At 40.1% G+C, this 14,707-nt stretch overlaps 1 protein-coding gene across 2 annotated transcripts in view; it reads right to left on the bottom strand.

Annotated features, from left to right (window-relative positions):
• The window catches only part of tsc22d3 (TSC22 domain family, member 3), a 136,689-nt gene extending 124,037 nt beyond the window's left edge, over positions 1-12,652 (bottom strand). For both annotated transcript variants that reach the window (XM_034182287.1, XM_034182284.1), the window contains exon 1: positions 11,861-12,652. In XM_034182287.1, the coding sequence (XP_034038178.1) occupies positions 11,861-12,201 (341 nt within the window). In that variant the 5' untranslated portion in view covers positions 12,202-12,652. The remainder of the gene's footprint in view (positions 1-11,860) is intronic.
• Positions 12,653-14,707: the final 2,055 nt, after the last annotated feature.

Raw genomic sequence — 14,707 nt, 5'->3', positions numbered from 1 at the left:
GCCCTATGACTGCTGGGATAAGCTTCAGCTCCCCGTGACCCTTAATTGGAGTAAGCGGTTGAAGATGAGTGAGTGAGTGAGGCATAGAAACCAACCATTTTTGGGGGATCTGTTTGTTTTTTTTTGGATATTTTTGGCTATGATGTTTGCTATGAAATTTTTCAGGGAGTGTGTTGGCTCATTATCTTCTTGAATGAGTGATTGCTGAGAGAGATATTATGTCATTTTGGGATCAAATTGGAATGACTGACATATGTGAAATCTATTCATTCTCTTTAATTTCTCATGTCACACTTTAATTAAAAAGTTAATTAATAACTTTAATTTAAGAGGGTCAGCCTATTGTGAAAATTTGTCTGAAAAAAGAAGAAATTCATGCTATACTACATTGTATTCATACTGTTGTTGTAAACCTAAACTGAAACCTAACCCTAACCGTGCATGTTTCTGAATGGTGAAATGTGAATGCTAATTGCAAAAGATGTGTTGCACATAAGCCTGGAATATTCATGAAATACCAAGCTAAACTGTTGACAACATACACAACACGTCATGAGAATATTTTGTGTGGTTTTTACCTGTAACTGCTTGTATTATTTGCAGAACTACCAAGAGATTAGACTAATGAATGATCATTACAAAATTTGGTGGAAGCTTCCTCTCCAGCCTGCTTTAGACACCAAAAGAAATCTCGATTATGAGTAGACCCAGGATATTTTTTGAAAAAATGACTAACAATTTATTCTTCAAAGTTATGATTTCCACCTTTTGGGTTTTTGAAAATATCTTCACTGAAATGAGTTCCTTACTATTTCTGTGCAGTGTTGAGGTTTTACAGCAGCTCAGCAGGTCAGCGGCATATTTTGTGTAGCTATAATATTACAGAGACCATAATTCTGATGTCAGTTTTTCCTCTCTTTTAACGGTGAACTGGGTTCATTATTTGTGCAAAATGGTATAATTTTACTGCACTATCACAAAGCATTAAGCAGCAGGGACACACCAGCTTGCAGTATGATACAATAAATTTGTATTTTTGTTCAAACTCTTTTTTCACATTTTGAGACAGAATGCACTCCAGTCAGGTTTTGACTTGACATTCACAGAGTTGTCCTGAAGCCACTCCTTTGATATCTTGGCTGTGTGCTTAAGGTCGTTGTCCTGCTGATAGATGAACCGTCGGCCCAGTTTGAGTTCAAGAGCTCTCTGGAGCAGGTTTTCATCCAGGATACCTCTGTCCCTCTGTACCCCGGATCCAGTTCCTGCTGCTGAAAAAAACATCCCCACAGCATGATGATGATGATGCCACCACCGTGCTTCAATGTAGGGATGGTCCCTGGTTTCCTCCAAACATGACACCTGGCATTCACACCAGAGAGTTCAATCTGTGTCTCATCAGACCAGAGAATTTTGTTTCTCATGGTCTGAGAGTCCTTCAGGTGCCTTTTGGTATACTCCAGGCTGGTTGCCATGTGCCTTTAACTAAGGAGTGGCTTCCATATGGCCACTCTACCATACAGGCCATTGGGTTCTTGGTCACCTCCCTGACTAAGGCCCTTCTACCCAATCGAACGGTTTAGACAGGCAGCCAGCTCTAGGAAGAGTCCTGGTGGATCTGAACTTCTTCCATTTATGGATGATGGAGGCCACTGTGCTCACTTAGCCCTTCAAAGCAGCAGCAATGTTTCTGTACCCTTCCCCAGATTTGTGCCTCCAGACAATCCTGTCTCGGAGGTCTACAGACAATTCCTTTAACTTCCTGCTTGGTTTGTGCTCTAAAATACACTGTCAACTATGGGACCTTATAGACAGGTGTGTGCCTTTTCAAATCATGTCTACTCAACAGTTTACCCCAGGTGGACTCTAATTAAGCTGTAGAGACATCTCAAGGATGATCTGGAAACAGGATGCACGTGAGCCCAATTCTGAGCTTCATGGCAAAGGCTGTGAATACTTATGTACATGTGACTTCTTAGTTGTTAGTTTCTTCTTTGTTTTTTGTTTTTGTTGTTGTTGTTGTTTGTTTTGTTTTTTTTAGTAAATTTGCAAAAATACTGTTTTCACATTGTCATTATGGGGTATTGAATTTTGAGGGAAAAAATGAATTTCATCCATTTTGGAATAAGGCTGTGACATAAAATGTGGAAAAGGTTCAGCACTGTAAATACTTTCTGGATGCACTGTAGTCATGTGAACTTATGCTTGGCTTCCTGGCTGAGTTACACATGGAAACAAATGTTTCCAGAATTTCTGTATATGATCACAAAATATAGGTTTTCACTCCAAGACCTTGTCTTGTGGGGTTATTTTGTGGTATTTATTTGGATCACAGAGTGGGACTTTATGCATTTGACACAGCTGGATCCTGACTCCACTCCTCTGTGAGGGAATTTTATTGGACCAGAACAAGTGGCCAGTGAAAAAAGTGAGGATATGTTGCCACTATATGAGGTATAAATATCAAAATCATTGTTAGATGGTGTAATCATGGATGTCAGGATACTTTTTTTTTCCATGTCCATTACCTTCAGCATCTCCTGATACCAATTCCAATCCAAGACCGTTTTCCCTGTCTTAAAACAACTAATCTGTTACTAAATACATTTGTCTGGATGTGTTTGGGTAACCTATCCTTCTAACAAAACACCAACTCAAACTGTGAAAAAATGTACTGCTTTTCTAAAGGAAAACATACAGTTCATAGCCCAGAAGATGACTCAAATCTGCAACAGAAGACTTGGACCAGATCAGATTTTGTTTGTTGTTGTTGTTGGGGTTTTTTTTTTTTTTTTTGGATTTGTTTGTTTAATTTTCTATATCCAATCTGCAAATTTTGTCAAACATCAAACTGATACCAATCCAAAATGTCAGATCAGCACAACCCCAGCTCTATAACTATGATAAAATATAACTGGAATGTTTCTCCTTTTTTTCATAAAACACTGAAGACATGAAGGTGAAACTTGTGCAAATCATTCACTTCTACATGTTGTATTGCCAGTCAGATATTTCTGACTAAAACAAATAAAAAAAGATAACATTCCTATCATGACTTTCTGTGGTGGAAAATATCTTTACAGTCAACATACCTGAAAGAAGAAATAAAGGTACTGAATAAAAAACATAAAGCATGTAACTTTTGTCTTGTTCAAAGCTTCACTGCACCCACAAACTTTCTCAAGAGTGTTCAAGGTTTTCCTCTTTTGAAACTCTGTCCTAAGCACAGCAACACAAAAGTTACCACAACTTTGCAGTAGCTATTGCATTCATTGGGAAAGCAGTGGCCTCAAGGTTTGAGAAGCTGGCTTGAGAACAGAGGGTAGTCAGTTCATTGTGGAACATAAATTATTGAAATAGAGTGAGGATGATAAAAGACACCACCTATTTCACTCTCATTATCATTAATAAGGTACCCCTGAGCAAAGGTGAGTGTTTTGAGTATCAACATTTGAAGGAAAAATGCTTTATAAATGCAGCCCATTCATTTACACTGCTATGTATGTAATCACTGAGTTAATATTGGTCATTATTATCACTTACTGAGGCATTGCTGGGTCGGTAGCATAGATTTACATTCATACTACCTGTCTATAACGGGCGGGTATTGGGATACCCACCTGCTGCCTGCTGTGCATAAAGTGATGACGTCATAGCATGTGCAACCCAAGAACTGTCCTCAGAGGATAACATGAAAAGGTGAGAAGTGTGCATTGGTCCCAATACGGATATTCCACATAGTTTGATCATTGATAGTCCGACAATGAACAGCAGCCAAAGCAGCCAGCTTGATGAGGACACCCTGGCAAATTTGGCGAGCAGCGCGGTAGCAGGCCACATGACAAAAGTTAAAGTGCGCCAACTTTTTATGTATGCGTTTGCTGGGTGTCATGCATTTTGAAATGACATTAAATATTGTTATTATTGTATTGTGTATCTCAGTAAGTGATAATAATACAAATAACATGCAGTTGTTGTGCGCTATGCATTTTCAGAGTCCCTCCGTCCATGCCCAGTCACCCAAAATGACCGATATTCGCCCAAGTTAGATGAGGGCGAATGCATACCGCCCTCCAAAAACATGTTATTGTATTATTAGGGTCCTTACCTTGATTAACTATGGCACGGTCTAAGGCTCATAGCACAAATTGTTCTTTGCAGGATGAAATCTCAACACAAATGAACTAATTAGTCATTGACATGTAAGAGTGTCATCTCACATTCCATTTAAGACACATGCATGCTAGTGTCTTGCACACTGCTATTCAGAAGGCAAAGGAAAGTGGTAAGCAGCATGTACAAAAAAGATGCACAGCACAAATTCCTGTCAAAATAGTACACAATTCTGAAAGTTGTGCCAAGTGCAGTAAGATAATAAGATCTAATGCTTGGTGCCTGCACTGCTATGTGTAAACCAGCGGGCCATGCACCATGCAGATGCAGCTGTTTTTTTTAGATAGTCCTCACATGCAAATGCATGAATAAATAGAAAGATACAGTATTCAAGGGATTCCTCATCGATATGTGGCACTTGCAGCACTTTTAAGATAAGATAAAAACTGTTTACCCACTCACACTGAAAATACACTACACTCTGTGCACTGCAGTCTGGCACAGATATGGAGCAAGTATTTTTCTTTTAATTCTAGCATGTGTGATTAGTGTTTGCCATTTGTTCAGATATCAAAGTATGGTTTTGCAATTTTACGATGTATTATTAGTTTTTTGACTCAAACCATTTTTGAAAAATGTTTTTGTTAATAGTAGCATTTCTAAATCCATAGTCATGGAATGGTGGGACTTTGGGGATGTTTAAGATGAAACCTGAATCATTTGCAACTGTAAAAGGCAGATGAACGTTGATTTGTAAGAGACGATTCCTGTAAAATTTTGCTGTCTTTCGTCCTCAGATGTAAATAAAGTTCCTGCAGATGTGACGCACCCTGAAGTGCAAAGTCTATCATTGTCTCTCAACTTTGCAGAGGTTTTTTATTGTTTTTGGGAAGGGTGGGGTGTAGGGGTGGTTAAATTTGTGTATTGACTGTGCAGTGACTGACCAGTTCCAGACCTGTAGCCCTGTGATAATGGTTTGTGTCATCACTTTCAGCTGTTCGCCCAAAAGTGTCTGTTTCCAAGTAAATCAGCACATTTCCTGTGGGTTTTATCCTGTGGAGATCTCAGTTCCTGTCCCATCGAGGCAGTCTCTCTCTTCAACATCAAACAAGACCTGGAGCTGAAATTCTCCACTCAGCACTTTTCATGGACCCCTAAAACATTTACATAACATGGTTTCCGACCACTGCTTTAGACTTATGTTCACCAGGTCGGTCAGCACACACCCTCCAGTCATACTGAACATTTAATTTTGTTAATGGTGAATGCATGATGGCGGGTTTGAATATTGACTTAGCAAAACCCTCACTCTTGATGTTCATGATATCTGGCACCTTCCAGATCCAAACACTTTAAAATGTAAGAACCTGTGCAAAGCTGAGCTCATGGATACAGAACTCTTGCTTCGAGTTTCAGAATTAAAGTGTTTATACACGTGTGATGAACGAACATGTTTGTGTTCTGTCTCGTGTTCATGCAAAGCCACAACAATACACATTTGGAATCAATGTTTTAATTCCTTCAAAACAGCCAATCAATGAAAGCCACATGATCCATGTTTGTGATTCACACTGGAGCCACGAAGATTCAGGAACAAAGTGTTATGAATAAATTCTTTCTTTGTCATGCAAACAGTTGTGCTGCAGAAGTATTTGAAGCCCGATTGTGTCTTAATGAGGCCCGGCAGCTCGACCAAGGATTTATATCCAATGAGAAAATTAGATATTGCTTCAAAACAAATATGGATGAAACTACAAAAAGCATGAGATGGCAAGATTTTAAGGTATTTGATCAAAATGGCTAATTAGTTAAATAATTCCAAATGGAGAATAAATGTGATTGAAGCTCCACTGACAAAAAGAAGATGTGGGTTTGATTGCTATTCATGGTACATGTGTCTTTCAGCAACACACTTCATCTGCATTTTCTCAGTTCACTCAGATGTAAATGTAGATTCCTTGGCTGAGCAAGTAATGTGTGACCATCAAGAGATAGTCATAGGCTCTCATCGATTTCAATCCGATGATAGGCGTGGGCACCCCTAGCCCTCTGGTCCAATGTAGGCCTTTTCTTTTGTACAGTGGTTCTCAAATCTGGTCCTCCAGTACCACCACCCTACACATTTTCCATCTCTGCTCTGTCACAAGCTGATTAGCTCATTCAGGTATCTGTAAGTATTTGATTGGTTGCACACAGTATCCCATCTTAGGAATATATTGGCGTTCCCCAGGAGAAAGTAGGACCATCTTGATTACCTTGCCCAACCTGTTCCCATCAAAATGGGAAAATGAATGGAATGAATGATGTTATCATTATGTATCAAATAGCAAAATGCTGAAAAAGTAATGCACTGGTATTTAAAGAAAAGAACACTGCTCCAAAACTAGAAGTATACCAGAATGAGCAGGTTTGAATGACAGATTATAAATATCTTCTTGTGTAATGCTTCAAAATCTTTGCTGGCAGGATTTTTTCAAGGTAAAATAAGTTAAATATACAAATCAGCTCAATAATAATTCATCTCATCATTTCAAAGGAATTTCAAGTCATATGCCAGTTTGTAAGTAACATATTACATTTGTATGAATTGCTTCATTTGTTCAAGATAAAAAAAGGGAATACTGGCTAAAACTGGACCAAGATGTCCTCAAGATAAACCTTTAATGGCCTGTTGCTCCACATCTTACAGTATAAGTGCATACACCCTTGGCAATCATAAATAAATCAAGAACAGCTCCACACACAGTTCGAACAATATCCCCTGTAAAAAGGCATTAAATTAAAAGTGCGCTTATGTAACTAAACAGATTGATTAAGTGCTTGTGGAAAATCTCCAAATTCTCTCCAAGTGAATTTTTCATAAATGAAAACAGAAAGAAGCCCTGTATTTATGGCAAGTACTAAAAGCACCTTATATAAATTATGAGACTTTTTAGCTACAGTCTGTACTGATAAACCTTGTCATATCTAACTTCATCATATATGCATTTACAAGCTTTTGCTTCTGCCTACACCCTTTTGGGCACATGTTGCGTTGTTCGATTCTTTTTTTTCTTTCTTTGTAAGTTTCTTGTTTTTGCATCTGTGCTTGCCGAATAAATTTCATTCATTCATTCATTCATTCAAATTCAGTTCATTCATTCATTCATTTAGGGAAAGTGTGTCCATACGTTTGAGTGGTACAGTTGCAATCAAATGAAATGTGAAATAATAAAGGTGATGTGTTTAACATTAAAAATAAAAGAGTGTGGAAATCTAGGTTGTGGAGGTTGAGTAAGATCAAAATAAAATTATGGTGTCACAGTTGTGTTACCATATTCACATTGTCAAAAATCTTAGATATGATTTTAAAAAATCACTAAGATGCTGCAAAAATCATGAAAAGCTTCTAAATGTTAAAAACAACTGTCTTAAGTGACTTAAATTTACATTAAAAACTGAACTGCTTTATGTGATTTATCCTGGTTTCTTAGAATAATGTGTTCAGTATCATTGTGGTATTGTTTGTCATCTGTGGAATGCTTACGTCATATGCATCCGCAAATACCCCTGGAATGAGTGTGCCCCTCAGGACTATTATATGGCTATTTTGACATTCACACCGCTCCTGTTGTCTCCTCACAGTTTTATTACAACAGTGGAGCCACATTCTTCCTGTTTCACTGATCAAACTGCCAGAATATTTTTAATAAAGTGACCAGCAGAATCACACTATGTCATGCGCTTTCTCCTCCTAGGACCACACTCCGCTACAGGGGCTGGTAGTTCATGCGCATTATGGGAACACTACCCCCTATTTGTTTGTGGCCATGTAACAGGTAAAGATTTTCTGAATTTTTTTCAAAAAATCCCAATAGTCACTTCCCTCATGCCTTCATGAGAAACTCTTTGAGAATATTTTGATTCTGATTCTAACAAGTGGTGAGCACATACCGAAAGTTCCTAAGAGTGGAGAATAGACAAACATGGAATGATGATCTGTAGAGCAGAACTAGACCAGTTTGCAGTTTATTGCACAACTGCTTATGACAATATTGCTTTATGCTTTATGTGGTGCTCAAGTTTGGTCCTCGAGAGCTACCTTGAACTTGAGCACCCCTGCTTTATGCAATGTGTCTGATTGTCCTTCAGTTAGAATAGAGGCATAAATAGGCATTTTGTTTATTAAAATAAATGAACAGGGCCATTTTATAATCAGGTTTTCTAATATTAAGGTGTATATGGTAATAAGATTTTTGTTGTGTGTGGGCCGCCAGAAGAGGAGGTACTGCTGGCCCACCACCAGCGGGCGCCCTGCCTGAAGTGCGGGCTCCAGGCACGAGAGGGCGCTGCCGCCATGGACACAGCTGGGGGTGACAGCTGTCACTCATTATCTCTTGACAGCTGTCACCCATCTACTCAACATCATCTCACTCCATAAAGACCAGACGTTATCTCCACCTCGTTGCCGAGATATCGTACTTCATTGGAGGTAATATACTCAGCCGTTTGTGTTTTACACATCAATCTGTATATTGTGAGTCTTTGCAGGAGTACCTGTTATCCTTTGTCTGCGGGAGCTGATTGAGTGCTGGACTGCACTCTTTTCCCCTGAGGAATCACTGTGGTACTCTGCTACATACTGAGTGAGAGGTGGAGGTGGCATTCCCACCGTTGTTGTTACTGGGTGTACACACACCCACACTTGACTGTCTTTGTTCTCGCCATCAGTACCAGATCCGACAGTCGGGGACGGTGATCACCTGGGAATTCGGGACTTGGCGGCTCCAGTATTCACCAGGTTCGGTGGCGGCGGAAATCGTGTGGTTCCGGCTCTTCTCAGGACAGACGTCTTCTATCCTCGAGCCTGCCCACACGTCACCTTTGTGGATTGACTGTAATCATATTCTGAGATTGTCTGTATGTTCGTTGTGCTCCTTCACAACATTAAATTGTTCATTTTTGGCTCATCTATTGACCGTTCATTTGCGCCCCCTGTTGTGGGTCCGTGTCACTACACTTTCACAACAATTTTGATTCATATGAAAAATGTCTGCTCCTTTATTTAAAAACAAAAACAAAAAAGACACAATGCTGTAACGTTTTAAGTGAAATATTTCTATTTAGCCATTTACTGGCATGAAAAATGAAGGAAAATATCACACATTCATGCAGAAAGGCCATAAGCTGCTGCATGCACTGTAGTGTTCAGAATAATAGTAGTGCTATGTGACTAAAAAGATTAATCCAGGTTTTGAGTATATTTCTTATTGTTACATGGGAAATAAGGTACCAGTAGATTCAGTAGATTCTCAGAAATCCAACAAGATCAAGCATTCATGATATACACACTCTTAAGGCTATGAAATTGGGCTATTAGTAAAAAAAAAAGTAGAAAAGGGGGTGTTCACAATAATAGTAGCATCTGCTGTTGATGCTACAAACTCAAAACTATTATGTTCAAACTGCTTTTTTTTTAGCAATGCTGTGAATCACTAAACTAGTATTTAGTTGTATAACCACAGTTTTTCATGATTTCTTCACATCTGCGAGGCATTAATTTTGTTGGTTTGGAACCAAGATTTTGCTCATTTACGAGTGTGCTTGGGGTAATTGTTGTGTTGAAACACCCATTTCAAGGGCATGTCCTCTTCAGCATAAGGCAACATGACCTCTTCAAGTATTTTGACATATCCAAACTGATCCATGATACCTTACTCTCATCAGTCCACAATTTATTCCTCCATTTTTCTTTAGGCCAGTTGATGTGTTCTTTGGCAAATTATAACCTCTTCTGCACATGTCTTTTATTTAACAGAGGGACTTTGCGGGGTATTCTTACAAATAAATTAGCTTCACACAGGCGTCTTCTAACTGTCACAGCACTTACAGGTAACTCCAGACTGTCTTTGATCATCCTGGAGCTGATCAATGGGTGAGCCTTTGCCATTCTGGTTATTCTTCTATCCATTTTGATGGTTGCTTTCCGTTTTCTTCCACGCGTCTGTTTTTTTTTTTTTTTTTGTCCATTTTAAAGCATTGGAGATCATTGTAGATGAACAGCCTATAATTTTTTGCACCTGCGTATAAGTTTTCCCCTCTCCAATCAACTTTTTAATCAAACTACGCTGTTCTTCTAAACAATGTCTTGAACGTCCCATTTTCCTCAGGCTTTCAAAGAGAAAAGCATGTTCAACAGGTGCTGGCTTCATCCTTAAATAGGGGACACCTGATTCACACCTGTTTGTTCCACAAAATTGACGAACTCACTGACTGAATGCCACACTACTATTATTGTGAACACCCCCTTTTCTACTTTTTTTTACTAATAGCCCAATTTCATAGCCTTAAGAGTGTGCATATCATGAATGCTTGGTCTTGTTGGATTTGTGAGAATCTACTGAATCTACTGGTACCTTGTTTCCCATGTAACAATAAGAAATATACTCAAAACCTGGATTAATCTTTTTAGTCACATAGCACTACTATTATTCTGAACACTACTGTATGTGTGACATATACACCAAGCTTCTTTTCACCTGTGTCACTGTTTTTCTGTCAGTAACAATGACAATTTCTGTCATATAAAAAAGTGGATTTTGAGCTACAAACAACTTTTCTATGCCATTTCTCCAATGATTCCCAACATTTTACTGGCACTCCAACCAGACAGACAACACGTAATTAGGAGATGCTGAGTTTAACTGCCGGTTCAGGTTGGAGTTGAGTGCACTGATCCAAACTGTGGCCGGCTGGAAAGATGGTAACTGTTAATTTGAGGCTGAGGTCACTCAGTAGCAGCTGCCAAACAAACACGCCACATGGCAGCAGCAGCTATAGGACACAGATTTCTCATAAACACGGTCAGCTAAGTGGCAGAAGAAGTTTCCTAAATGCTAAAAACATCATTTTTGACTGAATTAATGACCATAAATAGATGTTTTAAAATGTTATGCGTGTTTCAGGCATGTTACATTGTGTTTTTGTCTACTTATTGGCAATTTAGAGAAAATTTGGACACTGATAAACCAAATTTGTGACAGAACGGCCACCAGGAATGCACAAACAAATGCATGTACTTAATTTTGTGTAATGTATTGCTTTGATGAAAATAACACACACTAGATTTTTTTTTTAAATGCCACAAGTGAAACATGCAGTTGGTACACCTTGCATTTCTATAAGACAGATATTCTAATGTCCTCATCTTACTCTGAGAAATCTCTTCCCCATAGATGAAAATAAACAGTTTATGTCACATTTTGTCATTCAGTGACAGAATGAATATTGAGATCAAACAGTGTGAGCTGGTGAATCCTGACCAAAAAATGCATCATAATGCCAAGACAATACATTTATCATAAGTATAAGTCATTGTTTGTGTTGCTACTTGGTAACAGGTGAAAAACACACAAAAGCTGCATGTGTGCTGTGGATGATGTCACTGGAAGGAAACACTATGAGCTGCATGCATGTTGGGTTTTGTACTTCAAGTGTGAAATGTGTCTGATAATCTGCATGAAAATATCAGACTGCTGCTGCTCACTTGAGTGTGCATTGTTCCGATGAAGTGAATCTGTTTTTATTTCATCTTAATCTGCTGTGTGTTTGTGTAAATTTAGAAAGAAAAGCTGATTGTCCTCTGGTAATAACTGATGACCCGACTCAGAGGTCAGGAGGCTAACAGCGTTGAACATCTTCCTGAGTCTTTTATGTTCCGATTCCACACCTACAATTTTCTTGTGGTTTGGTAATCAAATGTCTGACGTACCTGTGAAAGAAGAGCAGGATGGACAGCATGGTCTGGTCGATGTTGCTATTGCAGATTCCCTCGTTGAGCAGGAAGCAGGGGTCTCGAACAACCGACTCCAGAGAGTCCTGCCTCATGATGTTATTCAGTTTGTCCCTGTTCAGGTTCTGGTACATCAGCTGGTTGCGAAGCTGACGGAAGTGGCTGACGCTGGGGCTGGTGGGACTTCCTGGCAGTCCCGCTGTTGTTTGGAGGCCCTGAGCTGGATTCATGGATGTGGACTCATCGCATCCATTGGCCAGATCCAGGCAGCAACTGCAGCAGTCCAGGCCGATAGGAGAGAGGCAGTCATCGTCTGACATCTCGCAAAAGGCGGGTGGTGAAGAAAAGAAGCTGAAGGTGAGGAAGGGCAGGTGTCACTGAAGTGTATGACTAACAGACACAGGAGTGGAAGAGACACTTCAGTTGTGACAGAGGCTGACGGGCTGCTGGAGCTGATCCTGAGCGCTGACCTGGCTCCACTCCGGGGCCAGGAGGGCTAATGGCAGGTTGAGCTCCTCCCTGAGCAGGGCAGTCACGCTGGGTGTCTCGGCCTGCTTCTATCCCTGAGTTTCCCCTCCTGTGGCTTTGCTGCGTTTAGTCTTTTGTTCAGGGCCGGCGCTGCTGCAGTGTGTTGCCACTGTGAAAGGAAAAAGAGTGAACGCCCCACGCGCACACACACACACACACACACACACACACATTCACACACAGTGATTCAGCAGGAGCGCACATGAAAGCAAAACCCAGAAGCTGCTTGCTGCTTATCACTTTTTTCCCAGACACTTTTTAACCCCCCTTCTTTGGTTGGTGTGCCTAGAGACAAGAGGGAGGAGGCAGAAGAGGAAGGAGGGAAGGAGAGAGGGCGGATAAAGCTCTGTGATTGGTGTAAAGCTTGGAGGATTTATGCAACAGGCCCTCCTCTTTTCTTTTTCGAGGTGAACCGTGCACATATTAAAATGAAGGGGAAGGGACAGGGAGTGGCGCTGCTGTGGACTGCAGCGTGCTCAAAACATGCTGTTTCACTCGTCTGTGTTGACAGCACAAAGAGGAACACAACCACGTGCTGCTCATGCTAATTTGCATTCCATTTGAGCAACGTGATGTGTACCAACTAAACCGACTCAGCTAATCAATCAAACAAATGGAAGGATATGTTGAAGAATGTAAGGCATGCACACATGTTAGCCCCAGGCAGGCAGAAGTTGATGCACAAAACCACGTTTCAGTGTCTCTTCTCGTTTCTAAGATATGGTCATTCATGTACTTTGGATGGTGACCTCAGATTTGCCCTTGAACTTTGACCTATGACCTTGGCATGACCCATGTTGTGACAGGCTGTCCTTTGAGTGTATCCATTAAGTTTGATTGAATTATATCTTTGCCCTTTGAAGACATCACCAGTGATAGATAGACAGACAAACAAACAAACAAACAGAAAATGAAAAAAAAAATCAAACAGACATCATATGATGTCTTTGATGTCAGAGGTCTGGTGCATTTGGTGGCTCCAGGAGAGCACATGTCTATGCATAAAACCAAGTTTCAGTGTCTCACCTAGTTGCTGAGATATAGTCACAAATGTATTTTAGATGATGACCTGTGATTTTACCTTGAACTTTGACCTATGACCTTGGCATAACCTGTGTTGTGAGTGGGGTTTTATCTGTCATGTTTGACTGAAATTGGACTTTGCACTTTGAAGATATCACTGGCAATAGAGCAAAACAGACAAAATAAAACAACCACAACAACAAACAACAAACATATGTCACTGACATCATAGCAGGATAACATCACCAGGAGAGCAGAAATCTATGCTTGAAACCGCAATTCAGTACCTCGTGTAATTCCTGAGATATGGTCATTAGTCATTGGTCATTGGTTTGACCTTGACCTTTAACCAATTTCAATTCAATTGAATTCAAATTTAATTTCAATTTATCTCATTTATATAGCGCCAAATCACAACAAAGCTGCCTCAAGGTGCCTCACATGAGTTAAGTCTAACCTTTCTAACCCCTAGAGCATGTACACAGGTGACAGTGGTAAGAAAACACTCCCTCTGATGATATTGTGGAAAAAACCTCAAACAAACCAGACTCAGAGCGGTGACCCATTGCTTAGGCAAGTCTAACAGTTACAAGGTTTTTACAAAGTTTTACAAAGCTGAAGAAACAGAAAATAGGAAATCAAAGCAACATCAAAAACAAGGTGCAATTGTTGAGATGACCACAAAAGCAGGGGGTCATCCAGCACCCTGGGGTGCAGGGCCAAGATTCATCCCTCGTGCCATCAATGGACCTGTCACTACGGCAAACTTTACTCCAAATGCAGACTGCAGTGTGCTGCATCGGCTTCAGGCATGACACTTCGTGGTCAGTCCAGCGCCCTGTGGCTTGCAGCTGTTAGTCTTGTGATATCATCAGTAACTTGGACAGAGAGAAAAAGAGGAGAATCAGTTGGCTGGAAAAAGCTACACCTAAGGTAGAGTTCACCAGCACTAAATTGACAGGCAAGCAGAGAGAATACTAAGATGATCGCTGGCCACTAGCCCTAAGCTTCATTAACAGAGCCAAAATTTAGATGAAATGAGGCTGAGACCTGTTCCGTTACTAATAAAAATTAATTTAAAGGGAAAGAAACATAGTACCATACTATACCAGTATGCTACTCATACGAGAGGGAGCATAGGTGCTCCTTAAGTCTGGACTTGAATGTCTCTACAGATAGCCCAGTGTCACATTTTTTTCGTGACAGGGTTTTTTAAACTCACTATTACTAACCCTAGTCCTACCCCCAACCCTAACCTTAACTATAACCTAACCC

Source organism: Thalassophryne amazonica, chromosome 11 (assembly GCF_902500255.1).
Source record: "Thalassophryne amazonica chromosome 11, fThaAma1.1, whole genome shotgun sequence".
Classification (NCBI taxonomy): domain Eukaryota; kingdom Metazoa; phylum Chordata; class Actinopteri; order Batrachoidiformes; family Batrachoididae; genus Thalassophryne; species Thalassophryne amazonica.
This window is presented reverse-complemented; position numbering and strand designations above follow the sequence as displayed.